A 24,027-nucleotide genomic window follows, 5' to 3' on the forward strand; every position below is an offset into this window, starting at 1 on the left:
ATATTCAATAAATGGCAATTCTTTCTCTGGAGGCAGATAGTATGCTTCATCATTAGTCCTTTGGGATTATCTTGGATCATTGTATTGCTGAGAATAGCTAAGTCATTTACAATTCTTCATCAAATAATGTTGCTGTTGCTATGTACAGCATTCCTCTGGTCCTGTTAACTTCACTATACATGAGTTCATTTAACTCTTTCCAGGTTTTTCTGAAATCCACCTGCTCATCATTTCTTACAGTGCAGTAGTATTCCATTACAATCGTATACCAGAGTTTGTTTAGCCATTCCCCAATTGATGGGCATCCCTTTAGTTTCTAATTCTAAGCCACCTGAAAAAGAGCTGTTATAATTAATTTTGTATAAATAAGTATTTTCCCCCTTATTATGTTTTTGGGATATAGGCCTAGCAGATCAAAAGGCATGCACAGTATTATAGCCCTTTGGGCATAGTTCCAGATTGCTCTCCAGAAAGGTTGGACAGTTCATAACTCCAGCAACAATGCATTGGTATCCCAGTTTTCCCATATACCCTCCAACATTCAATATTCTCCTTTTATGTCATAGTAGTCACTCTGATAGGTATTTGGTGATACCTTATAGTTGTTTTAATTTGCATTTTTCTAGTCAATAGTGATTTAGAGCATTTTTTCACATGTTTATAGATAGCTTTAATTTCTTTGTCTGAAAACTGCCTGTTCATATCCTTTGACCATTTATCAATTGGAAGATGACTTGTATTTTTTATAAATTTGACTCAGTTCTCTACATATTTGAAAAGTGAGGCCTTTATCAGATATAATTGTAAAAAAAATTTCCCAGTTTTTTGCTTTCCTTATAATTTTGGTTGCATTGGTTTGTTTGTGCAAAACTTTTTAATTTTATGTAAACAAAATTATCAACTTTATATTTTGTAATATTCTTCATGTCTTCTTTAGTCCTAAATTCTTCCCTTACCCATAAATCTGGCAGATAAACTATTCCATGCTCTCTTAATTTGCTTATGGTATCACCCTTTTTTGTGTAAAACATGTAACTATTTTGACCTTATCTTGGTAAACAGCGTGAGATGTTTGTCTATACCTAGTTTCTGCCATGCTGTTCTCCAGTTTACCCAGCAGTTTTTGTCAAATAATTACTTTTTGTCTCAAAAGTTTGGATTTTTTTGGGTTGATCATATGCTAGATTACTATGGTCATTGGCTATAATGTAATTTTTACCTAATCTATTCTATTATCCACCAGTCTATTTCTTTTTTTTCTTTTACTTCATAGTATTTTATTTTTTTATTTACATGTGAAGATAGTTTCCAACATTCATTTTTGTAAAGATTTTGAGTTCCAATTTTCTTCTCTACCTCCCTTCCCACACACCTCCACAAGACAGAAAAAAAAATCTGATATAGGTGTATGTATATATATATAATATATATATATACATACATGCATATGTGTGTACACATCTACATACACACACATATATATATGTATGTGTGTATATGCATACATTATATATGTAATCAATCATATCAAACATATTTCCACATTAGTCATTTGTGAAAGAAGAATCAGAACAAAAAGGAAAAAGCCATGAGAAAGAAAAAAAAAGTGAAAATAATATGATTACATCTGCATTCAGACTCCATAGTTCTTTCTCTGGATGTGGTTAACCTTTTCCATCATGAGTTGTTTGGAATTTTCTTGGATCATTGCATTGCTGAAATAAGCTAAGTCTATCATAGTTGATCATTATACCATGTTGCTGTTACTGTGTACAATGTTCTCCTAGTTCCTTCCAATTCATTCAGCATCAGTTCATGGAAGCCTTTCTAGGTTTTTTCTGAAATCTGCCTGCTCGTTATTACTTAAAGCATAATAACATTCCATTACATCCATATTTCACAGTTTGTTTAGCCATTCCCCAATTGATGGGCATCCCCTCAATTTCCAGATTTTGCCACCACAAAAAGAGCTGCTATAAATACATTTTGTATGTGAGTTCTTCTTTCCTTTTTTTTTTATGATCTCTTGGGACACAGACTTAGTAGTGGTATTGTGGATCAATAGGTATACACAGTTTTGTAGCTGTTTAGGAATAATTTCAGATTGCTCTCTGGAGTGGTTGGCTCAGTTCACAACTTGACCGACAATGCATTAGCACAACTCTCTTAGCCAGTACCAGATTGTTTGATAATTACCACTTTATAATACAGTTTGAGACAGGGCACAGCTAGATTACCTTCTTTTGCATTTTTTTCACTGATTACCTTGATAGCCTTTAGCTTTTGTTATTCCAGATGAATTTTGTTACTGTTCTTTCCAGACTGGCCATTTGTTCTCTGTTGGGGATCTGTAAGGATGTAGAGGGCCACAGGCTGTTCATGAGGTCTCACTGATGGGCGGAGGCCCCTCTCAGGTGCTGATCTCTGAGCAAAGGTCACCTGGTTCGGTGCTCCATTGTATGGATCTTTAACAATCTTTAACTCCCCTAGTTATTGAATGGTCATTGGCGGTTTATCTGTGTTTGGAGTCAGATATGTGCACAAGATGTGCATGCATTGTCCTTAGCACAGCATGAGCTCTACGTCATCGTAACTTGATAAGAAGTTCCTGTTACTTTACTACTTAAGTGAATGCTTTGCAAAAATTAAACGGAGCTGCTTCCATCTTGTCTCCCACCTCATCAATGCTCATTCAAGATAGAAGGTTAAGCTGGCCTTATCCCTTCAGTATAGGATCCTTGCTCTTGTGGTGAGCTGAGCTAGTCCTGCAACAATTCTCTAGGAGGAGATTTTATATATATATATATATATATATATATATATATATATATATATAATATATATATATATATATATATATATACACACACATATATATATACACATATATATACATATATATATGTATATATATATATACACATATATATGTATATATATACACACACACAAACATACATATACATGTATGTATATATGCATATGTATGTATGTATATATGTCTGTGTGTATATATATGTATGTATATATATATGGAAATAATTTTGGTTTTCGTGTGAATTAATAGTTTATGATAAGCTTGGGGACAAGATGGTTAACTGTATACTGCATGACTGACAGTATAGGTCCATGTACACATGTGGTCAAATACTGGACCCTAACAGGATTTTTTAATATCTAATATACAACAGACCATTAATAAATATTTGTTGATTGTTGATATCACACTTGAGGGATATATTTTATGATTTTTTGACTGTTTTCTACCATGTCTTATTCAAAGGTGGCACATTCAGTGGAGTTCTGGGCTTAAAGTCAAGAAGGAATGAGTTCAAATTTGACTTCAGATAAATAGTAACTATGTGACCCTGGGAAAGTCACTTAATTTCTATTTGTATCAGTTTCATCATCTGTAAAGTGGATATAATAATACCATCTAACTCAAAAGGTTGTTGTGAGGATAACATTTGCAAAGTTATTTTACAAACCTTAAAGCTTTAAATAATGTTAACTATTACTAATAATTACTTAGATGTAGCCATGGAAGGCATGTTTATTAAATTTACACATGACTCTAATCTGGAAGTGAGATCTAATATATCACTGAAAGAAATAAGCAGAAGCTAAAGGACCACTTGGGGAAAAATTCATGTGTTGCATAAGGATTTGGATTAGATAACCTTTACAATTCTATTTCAGATGATGTTCATAAGCCTATATACCATTTCATTAAAAGCATAACCATTTTGTCTGCTAATTGAAGGAACATTCCTTTGTAGATGAAAGTGGAAACAATTCTGATGTATTTTGCCCCATTAAAGTGGTCCATGAAATAAAACAAACAAAATAAAGTCCTATGTTTTCCATTAATGAGGAATAATAACAGAAGAATCACAGAGGATTCATAATAAACATACAAATATTTTCTCTGTTCTCTGCATGTCACTTTTTATTGGATCTAATAGAAGATATAATCATTACATTCTAATTATTACATAACATAAGCTTTAAATGTCATGATGTTAGAGTTTTTTTATATTACATAGGAGAGAATGTCTTGATTTTTAGTTCAATTCCATACCTAAGAAAAGGGAATTGATCATTATGAGACTGATTTTGCTTATTGTGTCAGGAAATGCTATTTATCCAGTAATTTATTATAATTTAGCATCCACATGGATGGCGATAAATGGATCTTCAGCAGTGTTGCTAATACTGAAATAAGCAAGACCACTGCTGCCAACATAGATTTCAATTCCTGTACAACGCTTGTGGATTTTATCTCCAGAAATGACATCGCAGTAGGTTCCAGCAGGAAGACCAGTTTGCAGATTTGATAACAAGGCCCTATAAAATAAAAGACAAATCATTACTGTAAAGCAAGAATATGAAACATGTTTTGAAAAACATGCAAGAATGGCCATCCTAGATGCTTAGATTATGAGTATCTCTGTTCCATAAACAAAAATCCTTTAAATGGAGAGGCTCTAGAATGAGAAATGTTTTTAATGAATATGGGCAGTCTTCAAACAAAGTAAAGATGCTTGAAAATGAAGACTTGAATGACAAGAATGGAGACTTCAGAAAATATGTATCACAAGAGATTTTCATCATGATCTTTTTTAATAAATGGAAGCCCTTCAAATCTATATACTAGTTGCTTCCATTCAGGAAAGACTGGCTGCTTTCAATAATTTAAATCTGATCATTTTTACCCTTTTCCTTGAGGAAGCAAAAAACGTTTTGGACTGAAAGCTTAAAAAAAATCATCTGGTACTTCAGTGATTGAGTTGTAAAGTCAGTCATCTAGTGTCAATGTACCTTGATATCACTGTGCATGGAAGGTATGAATTAGAAAGACACACATCTGCAATTTTTGACAAGGCAGCACACTTAATTCACTTTTGTCTTCTGTTATTTCAGTAAGTAGACTGGGAGGCTAAGTAAGTGTTCAAGGTGGAAGACTCAGTTCCAGGTGTGGTAGGTTAATTGACACAGGATTGTTAAAGGATCTAAAATGCTAAGGCATAACCACCTGGCCAGGAGACCGCAAAAGCTTTACATGCCCTTTGTAAATTACTGCTGCTGACCTACTCATTCTTAACAAGTGGTGTGAGAAGTTGGAAAGCAAATTGGAAGATCTTTTTACTCAATCTATATTTCCCAAAGCTTAAATCAGAACTAAAAGCCAGAACTTTCCAACCCTACCTTGTGTTATTACAACTCCTACACTAAAAGCTATCATTTCCTTTTTTTCATCCTTCCCTCCTCATTTTGTATAATCCATTAAGTACCATTCCTCGTTTCATTTCTTTTTATTTCCTCCTTCTTCCTCTGATCTAATAAGATAATACATTTACAGCTTCACACGTTGCACTGGTATGTTGTTTATCAAGGTTACTTTTAGCATGATGATGATGATGATTATGATGATGATGATGCATCCCTACTCCCTCAGCATTTTCTACCTGTTCAACAAATCCATTGACTTCCTAAAAGTGCACAACTGGAATATACATAAGGGTTTTGGGTTACTTGTCAGAATTAGAAATAGTTTTTCATTGAAGACAATAAAGCAGAACTAGAAGGGTCTTTCGAGGTTATTTAGTTAAACTCACTCATTTGATTAATCAAGGAACTGAGGCTGAGATATTAAGGTAGGTGGTGCAGTGGACAAGAGAGTGTGACTTGGAGTCAGGAAGACTTGCTTTCAAATTCTGCCTCAGGCACTGACTAACTGTGTGTCTCTAGGAGAGTCACTTAACTGCTTTGTGACTCAGTTTCTTCATCTGCAAAGTTGGAATAAAAATAGCAACACCCTTACAAACTTGTTGTGCAGATCAGTGAAATAATGTGTAAAGTGTTTTGTATATAAATCTCAACATGCTGCATAAGTCCTAACCATTAAGTAACTTGCCCATGGTCACATAGTAACAGAGCCAACATTTCAAAACCAGGTCCCCTGACTCAAAATTCAGTAGGCCTCCTACAATCCTCTTCTTCATTTTGGAATTCAAGATGTATATAGAGATTTCTCAGGATCCTGAACACCTTTTACATCCATAAAGATATCATTAATCTCTTATACTAACTTTCTCTTACCTTATTCATGCTAATCACTACCACCATCACCCTCAACCATAATGTCATCTATTAACCAAATTCTTCCAAAGCTATGTATATAAATAGTTTCCTTGAATCTGCAGTCTCAAAGACAATGATGACAAAAAGGCAGAAATAGTAGATCTAGACCTCAAACTATACTACAAAGTAGTAATCGCTGAAACTATTTGGTACAGTATAAAAAATAGAAAATTAGATCAGTGGAATAGAATAAGTGAACAGGAATGAAGAACATCTAACTGTAATATAGGGTTCAACCAGTCAGATAAACTGGAAAGTTAAATAAGAATTGCTAGGAAAGTTGGAACACATTTTGGCCAAAAATAAGTTTAGACAAGTAACCTATACCATGTATTACCGTAGGTTTCAAAGGATGAATATGAAAGCCAACTCATAAAAGAAAAGAAAAAGAAACAAAGAATTTGAGAATTAGGAAGAAGGCCAGTGGCATTTTAGTCCAGTTGATATATGAAAATAATCCCCACTATAATAAAAACTGAACTTTATTTTTTCTTTTAAATGGAAGAGAATGGAAAGAAATACCTTTCAAAACTATGGTTAGCGAGAAAACTCCCAACTAAACAAAAGATAAGTGAGAGCACAAAATAAAAAAAAATTAATTAGATGAAATTGGCAAGCTTTTGCACAAATAAAAGCAATGCAACTAAAATAAAAAGTGAAACGATGACCTGGGGGGAAAATATTTGTACCAGTTACCCCAAGAGAAATATGCTATCATATATGTTTGGGGAATTTTAAACCAAGAGTCATTCCATGTTGGATAAGTAGGCAAAGGATATAAACAAATAGTTCTCAAAGGAAGTATTACAAAGTAAGCAAAGGTTGCTCATACTTACTAATAAAAAGAAAATACAAAATAAAACAACTTCAAGGTTTTATTTGACACCTAGAAAATTGGCACAAAGGTAACAAAACCAGAAAAGTTTAATATTGGAGACAAGTATGCTAATACTGTTAGTGGAGTCAGGAAATGTTCTAACCATCCTGGAAAACAATTTGGAATAGGGCAAAAAAAGTGACAACACTATTTGTACTTTTTAATCCTGAGACTCCGCTCATGATTATATGCCCCATGGAGGTCAAAGACAAAAAGAAAGATTTCAAATATGTCAAAACATTCATAAAAGCACTTTTCATGGTAGTAAAAAACTGAAAACCAAGTAAATTCATATCCATGGAGGAACAGCTGAATAAATTGTAGCATATGGGTAAAATAGAGTACCAAAGGACCATAAGAATGACATATATGAAGAATTTCAAGAAACATGAGAAACTTAATGAAGTGATATAGAGTAAGGAAGACAATTATAAACAAAATTACAATCATGTAAATGAAAAGAACTCTAAAAGCAAGACACACGGTGACTAATTTTAATGAGTGATCTGGGTCTGGGAATAAAACACATTTCCCACCTGTATGTAAAGAGATAAGGAACCACTGAATCAAATTGTCTAGCACATTCACTGTATTGGTCATGGATGCAGTTTGTTTTTCTTAACTGTTTATTGTGTTTGTTTAAGTTGTGGTTGTGATTGTGGTTGATACAAAGGATGGTTCTACAGGATGGGAATATTAAGAAATAATTAGGACATAAAAACAAAAGGCATCAATAAAACATATATAAACAAAAAATAATTAGTAAGTTCAGAAATTTTCAGAGTAAATATGAAGCCCAAAACCTGCTAAAAAATATGAGAATTCTTTTGGTAGATGGAATAGAAGATGAATAATAATGTCTTCTTTATTAATGTTCCCTTTGTTGTTTTCAAATATAGAGAGGCAAAAAGAGAAAATTCCTTCAAATTAGAAGTGTTCTGAGAATGTACTTCATGGAGTCTTGATTTTAGAGAAGTTTTTTCTCTCTCCCTTTCATCTTCTTTCCTCGTCTTTCCTCTGTCTTTTTACTTGGCAGCACCTATTCTAATCTATATAGGTATTTTTGGAATATCAATAAAAGCATCAGGAGTCACAAAAAATAATCAAGCATATACTGAATGAAACATTAAAAAAAATTACTGCTACTTACCAGTCATCATTGTTAAATACAATGAATCCTTTATTCCCTCTACCAAAAGCCACCTGGTTACTTCCATTATCCCACCAATTTGTGAAATCCTGGCCATTCACTACATTACGGAAAATAACCATATTCCTGTAAATAAAATACACAAAATATTGGTAAATTTATTTGACTGGAGTATTCTTCTCGCTCCCTTTTTCCCCACTTTGTGAGGATGTGCCTGTGTGTATGTGTGTGTGTGTGTGTGTGTGTGTGTGTGTGTATACAGACCAAAAGTCTTAGTGAAGTTTTAAGATGTTAAAGTTTAATACTGCACTAAAAATTTTGGGACACCTGTATATCAGTTGTTGAAAGAATGCTGTCAGGCAGGTACAACTATGCTTTCCTACCTTATCTGACGCCATCGGTGTTCACAAACCCAGTCATTGCCACAGGTAGTGTCTTCATTGATAGTTACTCTTTTAATCACTCCATTGTCATTGGGTGGTCCGACCCAATCATTACTATCCTTAATTTGTCAAAACAGAGACATGAGCATCAGTGATTTCCTTTGTTTGGTTCTTCCCTCTCCCTTTTCCTCTAGCTTGATTTGAGTCCTGCTTCTGCTATTTTCTACTCATGTGAACCTGGACAAATGATTGTGGGCCACAATATCCTCAGCTGAAAATCACATGGCCTATAGTCTCTTCTGGCTCTAGATCTAAGATCCTATTCAAAGATTCTACCATCTTCTGCTCAAAACTACTCAGTAACTCCCTATTACCCACTGAACAAAATTTAAACTTCTCAGCCTGTTATTCAGAACCTTTACAATCTGAGACCATTATGTCTTTCCAATCTTATCTTTTACTAGTCTTTATCACATAATCTATGCTTTAGCCAGATTGCACTAATTGCCACCCTTTGAATACTTTCAATATTTTCTGTCTTAGGTGGAGAATTCAATAGTAGTCTCTGTACCTAGAACCCATTCCTGTCTTCATCCAACTTTGAAGCTCTCTTTAAATGTCACCTCCATCATGAAGCCTTCCCTGGTTCTTCCAGTAAGTTACAAACTTTCTTCAGACCTCACAAAGAACTTGATTTGTCTCTCTTTCTCTTACACTTATTGAGTATGTTTTCATTTTATCTGTATATTCACTGTTTCATCACAATTCATTGTGAGCTTGATAATGGGAAGATCTATGCCTTATTTAGTTTTTGATACTGCTTTGTGTCCCTGAAACCTAGCACAGTAGGCATATGGTAAACAATCAATGCTTATGGATCAATTGATTGTTGATTGAGTATATCTTTCCCCACTGCCTTCCCACAGGACTCTTTATATAGTAGGTATTTGCTAAATGGTGAAATTAAAAATACCTGTCCATTCTGAAAGTTTCTTGGCCAGCTGAAGCTTGACATCACTCGTGTAAATCCATAAGGATGAGCAAGCATAAATCCAACTGCCATTTTGTACAATCTGGAAGTGATAAAATATGGTCATCAAAGAAAAGAAGAAAATTTTGAAAACCATTTGTAAGATTTAAAGAAAAAGGTAAAGGACTCTACCACTTACCTGGCATCCCAGAAGGTAAGAATGGAATCTCCTCCAGCTCCATGGCCCCTCTGGTTGTCATGGTTATCCACAAAGACAAGTGCTCTGTCTGAGGGCATGAAGGCCCAACCTTCTCCCCAATTCCTGTACAAAGAAATAAGGAGTGTTTTACTTATGGCTCACAGGTTCCTCCTTTCTTCTCTCCCTGTAGGTTACTCCTAAATAAACAGAAACTTTTATCCAGGATGCCCATAGTATACTAGAAAGAGAACTGGACTGAGAACCAAAAGAACTGGGATCCAATTCTGAATTAATCACTTATTAACAATTTAACCTCGAATGAGTCACCTCACCATTCTGGGTCTTAATTTCCACATCAGTAAAATGAGTTTGGCTTCCTAAGGTTTCTTTCAGCTCTAATATTCCAGAGTTAAGGTGAAACTCTATTGGGCCTTATATCTGTTAAGTACTTACTTGAGTATTTATATACTCTCTGTGAGACTCTGTATAGGAAAAGAGTATTGTGGAATCTGTATTAAAGCAAAGGGTGTCATAGTCAGGCTCCATGTTATTTTTATATTCCATTATATTTTTAAATGCTCATATTCATATGGTTTTAGTACATTATAAAAATGAGCCTTAGCCAAATATAGTTCCATCCTCTCATGATTGAATTAAAACCTAGTGATTCTTACAGTTCTGAAAGTTCATGTTTTCAAATCGACTACTATGTGCAATAAAAATGCTTAATTGATTTCAATTCAGAACTATCCCAGTTTATATTAGGAACACATAAATAAGTGCCTAGAATTGTTGCACACTCATTGGGCAGTAGTCCAGAGCTGAACCCCCTTTTTTCATTTACTTTAAATAAGCCATCTTTTCTCCATTCCACTTGCGTACAACCGTGCCTAGTTTTGCACCAAATTTGAATTCTGTAACCCGACCATTTCCAAAGTATTCACTGCTTTTAATTGTCTCTCCACCTAGATCAATTACCTAGTAGAAATCAGAAAAAGAATATGATGTTGCATAGAAAATTTCAAAATACTGTAGTTATCACAGTAGCATTTTATTGCCACAATTCTAGTGCTATATGCTATTAAAATATTCAAATTAATTTTCTCATTTTAAAAGAAAACTTAAATTTTTCCATTCTGGAGGGATGCTATTAAAAAGCCTCAAATTAGGACATCAAGGTGGCACAGTAGATAGAGCACTGGCCCTGGAGTCAGGAGGACCTCAGTTAAATCCCGGACTCAGACACATGATACTTACTAGCTGTGGGACCTTGGGCAAGTCACTTAATCCTGATTGCCTCACCAAAAAAAAAAGTCCCAAATTATCTAGGCAATTTTTACTTTTACCCTGTGAAAATGTTGATCCAATCCAGGACTGCATAAGCAGGATTTAACACATAATTGGGCTAGCCTATAGAAAACACATATTTAAACAAAATTATAATTTTTCATAACAAATCAAATCATTTCATCTATACCCTGTCATTCAACCTCTGTCCCCAGCATTTACACACATTTTATCTTAGTACCTCCTGGTAAATGAATGGTCTGGCTCCTTGAGGGAACCAGGTTATGTTTAAATTGTGCAGTTTATCCAGAAATGCCTTCATGTCTCCAGGCCACATATGTTTGGAAGCATCAATTCTGAATCCTGCCACACCCATGTCAATCAGGTGGTTCAAATATGAGGCAATCATGGAACGCACGTAATCTTTCTCCAGGGCAAGATCAAGAAGCCCAAACAAACGGCAGTCTCTAACCTGTAAAAACAATAATGATATATGTGATGCATAGGCAGCAGCATCTTTGGGTTCCCATTTTTGAAGTGTTCCTTTTAAACACCTGAGGAACAATGCACTTCAGCATTTTTGGCTAGGGCAATCTTAAAATTAGTTTCTCTTTAGTGTGATATAAAGAAGAGAGCATTGACTCCAGAATCAGAGGACCCTGGATTCAAATCTTCATGGTATGATGTTGGGCAAGTCCTCCCTGGCCCTTAGTTTCCTTATTTGTAAAATGGGAAGGTTGGATTATCTGGTCGGAATGGCTCCTTCCAGCTCTAGATCTTATGATCTTATAATTTCATGTTTGTCTAGAGGTAGGTTGGTATTGTGGATAGAATTCTGGCTTTGGAGTCGGGAAGAGCTAAGTTCAAATCCTGATCCTGAACAAGTCATATAACTTCTATGTCCCTTAGGGAATTCCACTGAAAAACAGAGGGCTGCAATTCTTCTACAAAATTTCCTATATTGATGAAATTAAATTCAATAAACCTCTCTCTGTCTCTGTCTCTGTCTCTCTCTCTCTCCCTCCCTATCTTTCTCTCTCTCTCTCTCTCTCTCTCTCTCTCTCTCTCTCTGCATTTTGTGTTGATGCATTTATTCAGGGTCACGCAGGTAATAAGTGTCTGAGGCTGAATTTGAATCAGGTCCTCCTGACTCCAGGGTTGGTGCACTCTCTACTGTGCCACTGCCTGTCCCCAATTAATATTTCTTAAGAATTTTCTGTGAGAGGCATTGTGCTACAAGCTGAAGATAGCACAAACCAAATAGTCCTAAAGGAGCTTACATGCTATTGGGGTAATAAAACATGGACATATATCATTGGCAGAGCAGAGTGGCTGTGAAAACACAAAAAACTGGGGGGAACAGGACAGATTTTATGTAACAGATAGTACTTGACCTAAATCTGGAAGGCAGTAAGGGAGAGCATTCCAAAGGCAAGTGTTTGGAAAGAAAATGTCATGTACAAGGTACAGCAAGCACGTCAGTATGCCTGGAACATAGAGTGGGTGAGGGCAAGGAATACGAAACAGTTTGGAATGATAGGCTGGAGTCAAACTGCAGAGGGCTTTAAATGCCAAAAGAAAGAGTTGTATTTGATCCCAGAGGCAATAGGGAGCCATTAAGGCTTCTTAAGCAAGTGAGTGACATGGTCAGAGCTGTGATTTAGAAATATCAATTTGGCAGCTGTATTGGATATGGATTAAATAGTGGAGAGACTGGAAGCAGGGGACCATTTAAGAGGTTGTTGCAATAATCCAGGAGAGGAAGACAATGGTATTCATGTACATAAACCATCTGGGCAGCACAGGGTAAGAACATGGGAATGTGCAAGGCAGCTAGGGAAGCCAGGCTGGGGAAAAAAGTTGGGTTCAGATAAACAGTATATTGTTAATTAATAACTTCTAAAATTTACCTGATAAATATCACTGTAGCTTTCAATTTCCCCACTGCGGGTGTTACATTTACCATCATTAAAATCCCAGCCAGAGTATGGAACAGCAGGAAAGTCTCTTGTTCCAGGATTGTAGTAACTTCCACAGGTGCTACTTGTTCCAGCACTCACACCACTCCCACACATATGGTTCACTACAGCATCCACGTAAATGTTGACCTGCAAAAGCAAGGTGTTTGAGCTCAGCAGATGGGCCATCACTGAAAGGACTTGAACTCAGCTTCTGACTCCACCTTCTGCACTCCGTCTAGCTCAGGATGCTACTTCTCCCCATCACTTAATGAATTATAGAGAATGTTAATGTAGTTACACAACATCTCTTTCAATTAATTTATAAATCTGTCTTCCTGGTATTTTATAATTAAGCCATGAAACTTGGTCTTTGTCTTTGTTCTCTGGACCTTCAATAAATCAGGCTGGGCACTAGTTGCATATAAATAGGGGAAACTATTCCAGAGTGAAGTAAACAGAAAAAAGAGAAGGATATACACAGTGATTATAATGATACAACAAAAAGAAAACTGAAGCAAAGCTAGATACTCATTAATTGTAATGACCAATATTAGCCTAAGTGGGCTCCTACAGGTAGAGTATATGACATGTGCTATTACAGAGGGCCAGTGGGTCAGATGTTTTTATTTGCTATTTTTTACTTTATTTCATTATAACAAGAGAAGGGAGGACTCACTGAAGAGGAAAAAAGTCACTGTTTTCCCCCATTCTTGCTCACCCACAAGAATAACAAGTTACATCTTATTAGGCATTACAATATACAAAGCCCATTCACATGAATTGTCTCGTTTCATCCTTTCAAACCTCCCATGCAGTGGCCAGGGCAAACAGTACTATTCTTATTTTACAGACAAGGAAAATAAAGCCTAGAGAGGATGAGTGATCTGCCCAGGGTTATCTGGCTAGAAGAAAGCAGAGTCAGGGCTCAAGAACATTCTTCTCATCATACCATATTGGCTCTCATTAAAGATCCATATTTAAACATGAGACAAATAGAGTCAACAGGAGATATATGCAACTAAATAAAACTAGTAGCATGATAATAATTATAAAAAGGAAACAATTATATGGCACTTCTCATGTTCCAGGCACTGTGCTAAGCACTTTACAATGATTATCTCATTGTAAACCTGGGAGGTAGGTGTTATTATTAGTCCCATTTTACAGATGAGGAAACTGAGACAGACAATGGGTAAGTGACTTGCCCAGGGTCACACAGCTAGTAATCACCTAGGCCAGATTTTAACTCAGGTCTGCCTGACTCCAGGTCCAGCTCTTTGAGCCATCAGCTTTCAAGAAGATGGCAAATACATTATTAGTCTTTACTAGTCTTGACAAGACCCCTGGTTCCTTTTAGAAGATAGAACCTTGAACATTAAATCAGGTAAAGAACCTAACTTGATATATACTCCTTCCTTATTCTTATATTGTAATATAACAAATACCCTTGCAAGGCACTCTTTAAGGCCAGGCATTGTAAATGCAAATACAAAATCAAACAATCCTAATTTCAAGGAGCTAATATTCCCTTTTTCTCAAATGTACTACCTTTTCTGCAGAACTATTTCCCAAGAGAACAGACTAAATATATTTTATTTGTCTTTCATAAGAATATATTTATGCCCACATACAACTGATCCACCTGTTTTGACTGAACTCACTGATCAATTGAAATAAACCAATTATTTCATTAAATCAGTTTGGCTAAACTCACTAAATTGATGTGTGCTGTAAACAAGGTCATTGTAGTGTATTTGCTGCCCATGTGAGAGCCTCACTCTAACAAGCACCTTTAAAACATTATTACAATCCATTAGGCTGCCTGTCAACATGTTGATTGAGAAAGCAAAAGGTTTCAAAGCAGACAGACTTATTATGGCACAACCCCTTTGCCGTCTCATCTGTGCATGAAATATAAGCTGATCACCAGAGGTTAGATTACGAATTCTGGTGAATAATACATCATTTGTACACAAAAGCATAATGCATTCATTATGTATTGCATACATTGTGGGAGTAGTAAATTAAAACTTCAAGGACTGATGAGTAACATCTAGTTTTAGTTGGAAACAAGGGTAGCCTTTTAAATTGTGCATTTTCTCCTAGTTTAACTAGCTTTTACTCAGAAAAGCCCAGGTCAACTCTGCTACCATCAGGTTTCTTTGACTTACATTCTCTCTGATACATAAATGAACTCAAAAAGATGATTTAGAGAAGATGACTTTTAGATAGCTACTAACTTTGAACTAGAAGCCATCAACATATGTGTGTATGTGTGTGGGTTTTAAGTGGGTGGAAGAGTTGTGGGACTGAGATGAGATTTGTACGGCATAGGGAGGAATGGATAGAGGTCCAATCTGTTCTGTTGGAAGAAATCTCCAATAGCATGAGATCACAGGGATGTGAATCAAAGTACCATCATAGTAATCACAATTTAGATGGAAGCAGCATGCATGAGGCAGGGAAAGTTAACAATGTAATCTCCTGAACCATCAAACAGGTGTTCTCAATCATTCTTGTGTCATTGATCCCTTAGACAGTATGGTGAAACCAAGAGACCCCTTCTCTGAAAGATATTTTTCATTAACCAAAGGAAATTCTAAATCTCACTTACAGTTTAGTGAAAAAAATAAAGATGTAATGTTATGACATCCAAGTTCATGGACCCCTCTGAAATTTGTCCATAGACCTCAAGGGGATTTGTGGACCCCAAAATAAGAACCCTTGACTTAAATAACTAATAATCCACTTACTCCAACATCATTGCATCTCTTCACCATGTCTCTGAATTCATCTTCATTTCCAGACCGGGAGCACATCTTGTAGCTAATTGGCTGGTATCTCTCCCACCAAGGTCTTGAAGGGTTATTGATCACTGCATTCTCATTTGGAGGTGAGACCTACATTTTGGGAAGGGTAAGGGGTTGGCAACATGTAGGTCGTACATTAACACAATTAGTTGTGATACAGTATTAAAGATTCAAGCAAAGGATCAATGAATTACTTTGGTGGAAATCCTTATTTGCATAGCATCATAACTGTTCTTAAAGGTCATTTCACATACATTCACTTGTAGAATTAGGTTTAGAACTAGAAGAGACAGAAAGGTCATCCTGTCCAACTTCCTACACATGAGGAAGCTGAGACACAAATCTTGAAAGTGATTTGGCCAAGGTTACAAAGGTAGTAAGTGACAGAACCGGGATTTGAACTCATAGTGTTTAACCCTAGGTCCAGTGCTTTCAGGTAAGGTAGGTGGTATAGTGGATAGAGCACTGGACCTGAAGTCAGGAAGACTCATCCTCCTGAGTTCAAATCTGGCCTCAGACACTTACTAGCTCTATGACCCTGGGCAAATCTTTTAACCTTGCTTGCCTAAGTTCCTCATGAGCTGGAGAAATGGCAAACCACTACAGGATTTTACCATAAAAACAAAACAACAACAACAACAACAAAAATAGGGTCATGAAGTGTTGGACACAACTGAAAAATAACAACCAATTATTTTGCTTCTATACTACACTGCTTGTTAAGATAGAAATTAATAATTATAGCCAACATTTACATAGCACAGGAAAAATTGCAAATCACTTCACAAATATTAACTAATTTAGTCTCACAACAACCCTGGGAGATAAGTAATAATGAAACTGCTATTATTTTCCCCAATCTACAGATGAGAAAATTGAGGCAGAGAGAGGTTAAACAATTTGCCCATAGTCAGACACCTAGTGTCTGAGGCTGGATTTGAACTTAGTTCTTCCTAATTCAAGTTCCCAGACTCTATACATTGCACTTCCTAGTTCTTACAACTAGAAGGGTCCCTCGAGATCATCTAGTCAACCCCTTTGTTTTTTCCTCTTTTCTTTGTAGTTACAGGCACAAATTAACATTATTTATTGTGCCTAGAACTAGAATACCAAATAAATGTTGAAGTGCACATACCTGAACACCCCCGAAGCCATTGGGAGCTAGGTAACGCTCACATTCGAGAGCAATGTCATCCCAGCGCCATTCAAATAAGTGGACAATAGATGTTCGGCCGTATTGGGTATGGGGATTGTACTGTGCCCAGCAGACCCCAAGGACTGAAAGCCACAGCAAGAGCCTCATTTTGCTTTGAAGCCGTTAGCCCTCTTTTCAGCCACTGTTTATACTCCTATAAGAAACAATTAAGCAAATATTAATTTCAGTGGATGCCTACTTGGAGCACAGACTTATTTGTATTCTGAAACAATATTACAAACAACAGGTGAAAATAGTCTGTAAAATTTCCCAGGATCATAACCACAGATAACCTTTAAGGACTTTGTGGAGTTTTTTGTTTATTTGTTTGTTTATTTGTTTTTTCAGAGAATATTAGACATATCAAGCATCTGGAACTTTATATTTATGCTGACAATATTAATCCAGCTGTTGTCTAATTAGGATCACATTTATTTCTAAGCTCCTTCACTCATAGCAGAAAAATAACAGTCAATGTAAATTGAAAATATTGAATATTTATTAATGAATGTTGAAATCCTGATCGGTCCATTGAGAAATAATTCAATCCTGTATTTTTTTACAAAAAAAAAATTCACTCTTATTCAATGTTTTCCACCCAAGTCACTGAAATATTTCCAGAGTTCAACATACATAAATTGCATGAAAAGATTATCTTATTTCAAATTACTAATACAGGTATCTATCTAATTAGGTTCTTTTAAATTTCTTGGAACAAACCTCAGAAGCCATCTTTCCATCTAGTTCAATATGTACCTGCAAAAATATTGTTTGTTGTAAGATTTCACGAAAATTTGTCTAAAAGTTTAATCATGTAAGAGGAGAAATTGTTGAATAGATATGAACAAACAATTCTCCAAAGACAAATTGCAAACTACTAATACCCCCATGAGAGATTTTTCCAAATCACTAATAAGAGAAACGAGAATCAAAATGACTGTAAGGTTTCACATCACATCCAACAAATGGTCAAAGATGATAAATGAAGGAAAAAGTCAATGAAGAAAGAGCTGCCTGAAGACAGGCACACTAACACACTGTTTGATGGAACTGTGAATTGATCCAACGATTCCAAAAAATACTTTAAAAAAAAGTGACTAGGATATCCATAACCTTTGCCCCAGAGATTCCCATTGCTAGAAATACATTTGAAAGTCAAAGCTCTGGTTTCATGACTTAATAACTATCTGGTCCTAGTCAAGATACCATCTCTCTGATTCTAAGTTTTCTCATCTGTAAATAAGGGATAATATTCTACATACCTTACATGATTGTTGGGAGGACAGTCCTTTTTAGGCAAATAGCATATTAAAAAGGAGTAACTATAGCAGGATGATCACAATCTTCTCATCTGAAGGAAATTATAATGTCAAGATATCCTTGGTGATCATCTAGCACAATGCTCTTATTTACAGGAAATGAGGAAATTAAGGAAAATGAGGCCCAGAGTAGTTAAGTGATTTGCCAGAGGTTACACCAATAGCAATTAACAAAACCAGAATTCAAATCAAAGTTTTCTGACTCCAGATCCAAGTCTTTTTCCACCTTCCCACATGGCCACCCAAGTTACCTGCATTTGGTATTAAGTGGCTCAAGTTACAGATGCAATACTTAAGAAAGCAATTTCAGGGAACTGGACTTGTCCAGGGTCACACAGCAAGTACCACAGTAAGTCTTCAACTCAACAGTTCTTATCTCTAAGACCTGCAAGCTCTGGGGGCAGATAGATGCTAAGGCATTTCAAACCTGTGCATATATACATAACATAGGCTTAGTGGCATATACCTGTAACCCCTACCAATGGGTGTCTAAAGATTGAGGATTGCTTGAGTTTGGGGGTTCTGAGCTGCCATAAGGCTAAAACCAATCCAGTGTTGTTGGATCAACAAGTTGTGCATACAAGGACCTTGGGAAAATACATTCTAGTAAGATGGTTTGGGTGTCCTAGAGAGCTCACTGTAATTGTTTTATTTATAAAATTAGTGTTTTATTTTACCCTTTTCACATTCCAGCCATACTTTTTTTTTCTTATTCTCTTTCTCTTTTCTCCTGTTCACTACTGAATGATAAATTGCTAGCATTTACGTAGTGCAAAACAGTTTACAATTATTATCTTATTTGATCTTCCTAATGGTCTTGTGACATAGGTGCTATAATCAACCCCATTTACAGATGAGGAAACTGAGGCAGAGAGAGGTTAGTGACTTCTTCAAGGTCACATAGCTAGTGTCAGAGGTAAAATTTGAATTCACATATTAGAGATCCAAATCCAGTGTTCTACCCATCTCTATTAACTTCACTACTCCAAATCCCAGCTTCTCCACTTTTTCTTTTTTTACATAGCATCAAGATTTTATGAGGTACCTGTTTTCCAGAGCTAAGGCCCAGTAAGTAAGCTGTGTTCTGAGCTTGGCATAACAACAACCCTTTGCACTCACCTTCTGGAACTGTTGGTCTCTGAGCTCAGGCAAACACCAACAGGTCCGGATATGAAGCCCTGCTAGGAACAGACTTTTTTGTCACTAGACAAACTTGCCTTACTGTTTCTACTGTGCCTCACAACTGTTGCTACACTCCACTGTTTGACTCTTTGTCCACCCACAAGTCTTTCAATGAAGGTTCAGCTGTAATAAAGCAGCACCCACAATAGGAGAGTGGCCCTGGCACATGTGTCTAACCTGCCTCCTTGCTTGCAAGCTCTTTCCCTCACTTTGAAATTAAACTTCTGTCTAATTCCTGACTCTCCTGCATAGCCTGCTCTGTTCAGCTTCAGGTATCCACAGATTAGAGGCAGGTTCCTTCTGGTTGACAGTAGCATATACTGAATGGGCACTTGTACTTCTCCCTCACACCCCATAACTTCACCAAACGTTGCACTTCTCAGAAGCATTTGTAGATGTCCAGAAACCTCTTGAATCTGTTTGTTTGAGGGGAAGGGGAAGAAGAATGGGGCTGGCAAGCAGACCTTTGTTTAGACCAAGGGTGGGTTACCTGCAGCCTTAAAGCCACATGTGGCCTCCTACCTCAAGTGTGGCCTTTTGTTCTGTAAAATTTTGATTCGGGGGCAGCTAGGTGGTGCAGTGGATAGAGCACCAGCCCTGAAGTCAGGAGGACCTGAATTCAAATCCAGACTCAGACCAAGCACTTGACACTTACTAGCTATGTGACCTTGGGGTTAAAAAAAAAACAAAAATTTTTTTGGTTCAGTCACAAGGCCACACTTAAGGACTTAGAAAACAAAATGTGGCCTTGAGGCTGCAAGGTCCCCACCCTTGACTCTAGACATTTTCTCTTTAATATGTTTTATTCTTCACAGTTTCTGATAAAGCAACATAAGCTTTTTGAAATAGTTAAGCCACTGTCTGTTTAGCTAAAATAGCTAAAATAGAAAAGAAGCTCTTAGCTCATAGACCATAAAGGGATCAAATAACTGGTGAGAAAGAGATTGGAGGGGACTCCTTGCTGGCACTGAGGTAGGACTCCGTTGCTTTCCTTATACTAAGATGCAGGTCATAGTCCTGGGTGGCAGTCCCAGTATGAGGAGGAGCACTAGCACACCAGAGCTCATGGCCACATTGCAGCGGAGACCCTCCTCACAGTTCCAGGGCAGAAAAGAGTGCTTGTGTTCACTCACAGACCAGACCACAGGCCACAAGATGAGTAAACACTTCTCCTTTGATCACGCCGACTTGGAAGAACTGAAAACTTACAGGTCCCTGGAAACATCTCTGAAAACAGATGCACAAAACCCCTGAAGCAAAGTTACTGTGGTGAAAAAGATCAAAATGCATACTCAGAAGAAGCTAACGAAGTCAAAGCTCCTACACCCAAAGCTTCCGAGAAAGGTATGAATTGGTCTTAGGACATGGAAGAGCTCAAAAAGGATTTTGAAAATCAAGTAAGAGAAGCAGAATGAAAATTGGGAAGAGAATTGAGAGTGATGCAAGAAAATCGTGAAAAACAAGTCAACAGATTGGTGAAGGAGACACACACACAAAAAAAACATGAAGAAAATAACAACTAAAAAAAAAAAGCCAAATGGTAAAACAGGTACAAAAAAGTCAGTGAGAAGGAGAATGCCTTAAAAAACATAACTGACCAAATGAAAAAAGAGGCACAAAAATTCACTAAAGAAAAAAACTACTTACAAAGTATAATTGAGGACTCCAGGCTCATAGGACCCTATGGGTGGGATGGGTGCCACCCTCAAGAACAGTGGACGAGGGCAGGAGGAGAGGTCAGCCAGCAGAACAGCGGGACATGGCGCATGAGGCTCACCAGGCTAGGTGGCCGAGGGCCCATTATCTTGAAGCCAGTAGGTGGGCAGGTGCAAAGCATGGGCTCAATGCATAATCAGGGGGACCATGGAGCTGCCACCACTGCTGTGCCCCCCACCAGGACTATAAGAAGCAGGAGCCCCAGCTGCCCCCAATAAGAAGATCTAAAGGATCTCTGAAATATTAGTTACCTCACCCTCATCATAATGGAAAAGATGACAAAAAAGGAAATGCCAAGCACTGGAAGGACTCTGGGAAAACAGGCACTCTAACACACTTTCGCTGGGGCTGGGGGTTGGCCCAACCATCCTGGAATGCCTAACGATTTGAAACCCACAAAGTCAGGACAGCATGATTAGCCTTTGATGACATGTTAGACTAAACCTATTCCCCAGAAAAATAAAAAAAAAAAAAAAGGAAAAGGACCTATGTGCACAAAAATAGGGAGAGCAGCTCTTTCTGTGGTAGCAAAGAACTGGAAACTAAGGGATTGTCCATCAGCTGGGGAATAGTTGAATAAAAATGAATGTATATGAATATAATGAATAGTATTTGCCATAAGAAACTATGAAAGCAATGGATTCAGAAAATCCTGGGAAGATTTACATAAACTGATGCAGAGAGAAATGAGCAAAACAAATACAGCAATTTACACAATAACAAAAACATTATAAAGATAAACAACTTTGAAAGACTTAAGAACTCTGATCCCTGCAATCAACCTTGATTCCAGAGGACTCATGACAAACCTTGTAATTCACTTTCTGACAGAGAGGATATGGGTGCAAGATACAGAATGAGACATACATTATTTTTGGACATGAACAATATGGGAATTTGTTTTGTTTGACCATGGATATTTATCAAAAGGATTCTGTTTTCTCTTAAATTTGGAGGGGCGGAGTGGGAGGAGAGAAAGTAATACTTCTTAATTGACAAATAAAATTTAATTTAAAAAAAGTGGACTTGGCCAAATGGAAAAGGGGGTTCAAAAGCTCACTGAAGAAAATAATTCTTTAAAAATTAGATTTGAGCACGTGTAAGGTAATGACTTTATGAGAAATCAAGAAACAATAAAACGAAACAAAAAAATGGGGGAAAAAATGAAGACAATGTGAATTATCTCACTGGAAAAAACAACTGACCTGGAAAATAAATCCAACAGAGCAAATTTAAAAATTATTAGACTAACTGAAAGCCATGATCAAAAAGAGAGTCTAGGCATCATCTTTCAAGAAATTATCAAAGAAAACTGTTCTGACATTCTAGAACCAGAGGGTAAAATAGAAATTGAAAGAATCCACGAATTACTCCTGAAAGAGATCCCAGAATGGAAAGTTCCAAGAACATGATAGCCAAATTCCAAAGCTCCAAGGTCAAGGAGAAAATTTGCAAGCAGCCAGAAAGTTTGCAAAATACTTCATCTATATTAATCCTACAATAATCTTGTGAGGAGAGGTAGGTACTGCAGTTCTTATTCACTTACATTTTACAGATGAGAAAAGAGAAGTTAAGAGTTCATTAAATCCCAGCTCTCCATCCACTATGTGAGTCTGGAAGTCCATGTTACTACCAAAAAAAAAAAAGTTACATGAATCTTCAATGCCATGGAAAACTTCCTAGACAAAGATAATAAAAATTTCAACAGAAAAGCTGAACCTATACCAGAGTGATCCATCGTGTGCAACAGTGTAATTCCCTGTATGGAATTCTGACAGCAAGATCAGAGGAACACAGGCATGACAAGGGACATTAGGAATAAGAGTAGGCAGTACTGTTTGTGCTCCTGGACTTCAGCACAAATACTTAGCTGTCAATAAGCCTGCAACCAATTTCAAAACACTGAGCTGTATCAAACTGTATACACAGAAGCAACTTATTTCAGCAAAAAGGAATCTGTACACACTCATTTAAACAACTGGCATTTAAGCAATTTAAACTACTTGCCCTTCTTGATCATCTTCAAAGCAAGGGATCCGCCCCATCTGCAGCCTCACCTGCTAATTCATGAGACAACAATCTTCAATTACTGATCACCCAGGGTGTCTTGCTTGGCTCTTTAATAGAGACTGCCCAGTGCCAAAAATGAACATTTCCATCCTGCTTTCTCCGCCCATCCAAAAGAATCCCTTCCCTTCCTCCATCCCTTAAAGGACTAGTAATCTAAAATAAGAAACTGAGAGCAGAGTCAGATGGCTGGCAGGCAAAGCTTTCATAATTAATGTACAAGCTAAATAAATATGAGTTTGTTTGGAGAGGCAGAGACAGAGAGAGGAAAGAGAGAGATAGAGACAAAGAAGAGAAAAACAGAAAAGGGAAACATAGGGACAAGGAGAGAGAAAGAGGAGAGAGAGAAAAAGAGAGAAAGATGAAAAGAGAGAGAGAGAGACTCACACAGAGACAGAGACAAAGAAAGAGACCACTGATTAACTCCCAGTTTGGGGACTTTTCTGAGCATATGGAGGGCAGTATGGCTGCTGTTTCTTTAAGAGATCTTTGAGAGACAAAGCAATTGAAAACGTTCAAAGTATCAGCACCTATTTGTAACTTCCCAGAGATTTCTGGGTAAATGGTGTCAAGAAAGACTCCAGGACCAGTGGACCATAGAAATCCTGAGGCAACATGTGAGGGAATAGAATTGGTGGCTAGACGACAACAAGTTTCCTGTCCCCAGGACACAGGGGAGGACAGTGATGGGAGGTAAGGACCAGGAAAGTATTCTGAACTGGGACTACTTCTCCTGGATCCTGGAGAAAATAGGGAAAGCTTCATTG

At 36.9% G+C, this 24,027-nt stretch overlaps 1 protein-coding gene across 3 annotated transcripts; it reads right to left on the reverse strand.

The window, feature by feature from the left end:
- Window positions 1-3,922: 3,922 nt before the first annotated feature.
- LOC110217703 (pancreatic alpha-amylase-like) lies at window positions 3,923-23,334 on the reverse strand. 3 transcript variants are annotated; one of them, XM_021000211.1, is made up of 11 exons: window positions 23,251-23,334; window positions 16,917-17,130; window positions 15,725-15,871; window positions 12,921-13,118; window positions 11,252-11,482; window positions 10,568-10,701; window positions 9,724-9,846; window positions 9,528-9,627; window positions 8,555-8,673; window positions 8,172-8,297; window positions 3,923-4,347 (listed from the first exon to the last, which is right to left on the reverse strand). In XM_021000211.1, the coding sequence occupies exons 2-11, from the start codon at window positions 17,082-17,084 to the stop codon at window positions 4,158-4,160; spliced, it is 1,536 nt and encodes a 511-aa protein (XP_020855870.1). In that variant the 5' UTR covers window positions 17,085-17,130; window positions 23,251-23,334; the 3' UTR covers window positions 3,923-4,157. The 3 variants fall into 3 exon arrangements, with proteins under 3 accessions (XP_020855870.1, XP_020855865.1, XP_020855875.1); XM_021000206.2 differs by having other exon boundaries at window positions 23,201-23,315; XM_021000216.2 differs by lacking the exon at window positions 23,251-23,334 and adding an exon at window positions 19,415-19,510.
- Window positions 23,335-24,027: the final 693 nt, after the last annotated feature.

This window comes from Phascolarctos cinereus, unplaced genomic scaffold (genome assembly GCF_003287225.1).
Source record: "Phascolarctos cinereus isolate Bilbo 61053 unplaced genomic scaffold, phaCin_HiC Scaffold_5;HRSCAF=322, whole genome shotgun sequence".
NCBI lineage: Eukaryota > Metazoa > Chordata > Mammalia > Diprotodontia > Phascolarctidae > Phascolarctos > Phascolarctos cinereus.

Bases quoted from the DNA above. Each gene is read 5' to 3' on its own strand.
- LOC110217703 (XM_021000211.1), bottom strand. From the start codon at position 17,084: ATGAGGCTCTTGCTGTGGCTTTCAGTCCTTGGGGTCTGCTGGGCACAG. The intron at 8,674-9,527 runs GTATTTTTAATT...TGACAAATTAAG, and splicing joins GAAACTTTCAGAATGGACAG to GATAGTAATGATTGGGTCGG. The intron at 8,298-8,554 runs GTAGGAAAGCAT...TTTTATTTACAG, and splicing joins CACCGATGGCGTCAGATAAG to GAATATGGTTATTTTCCGTA.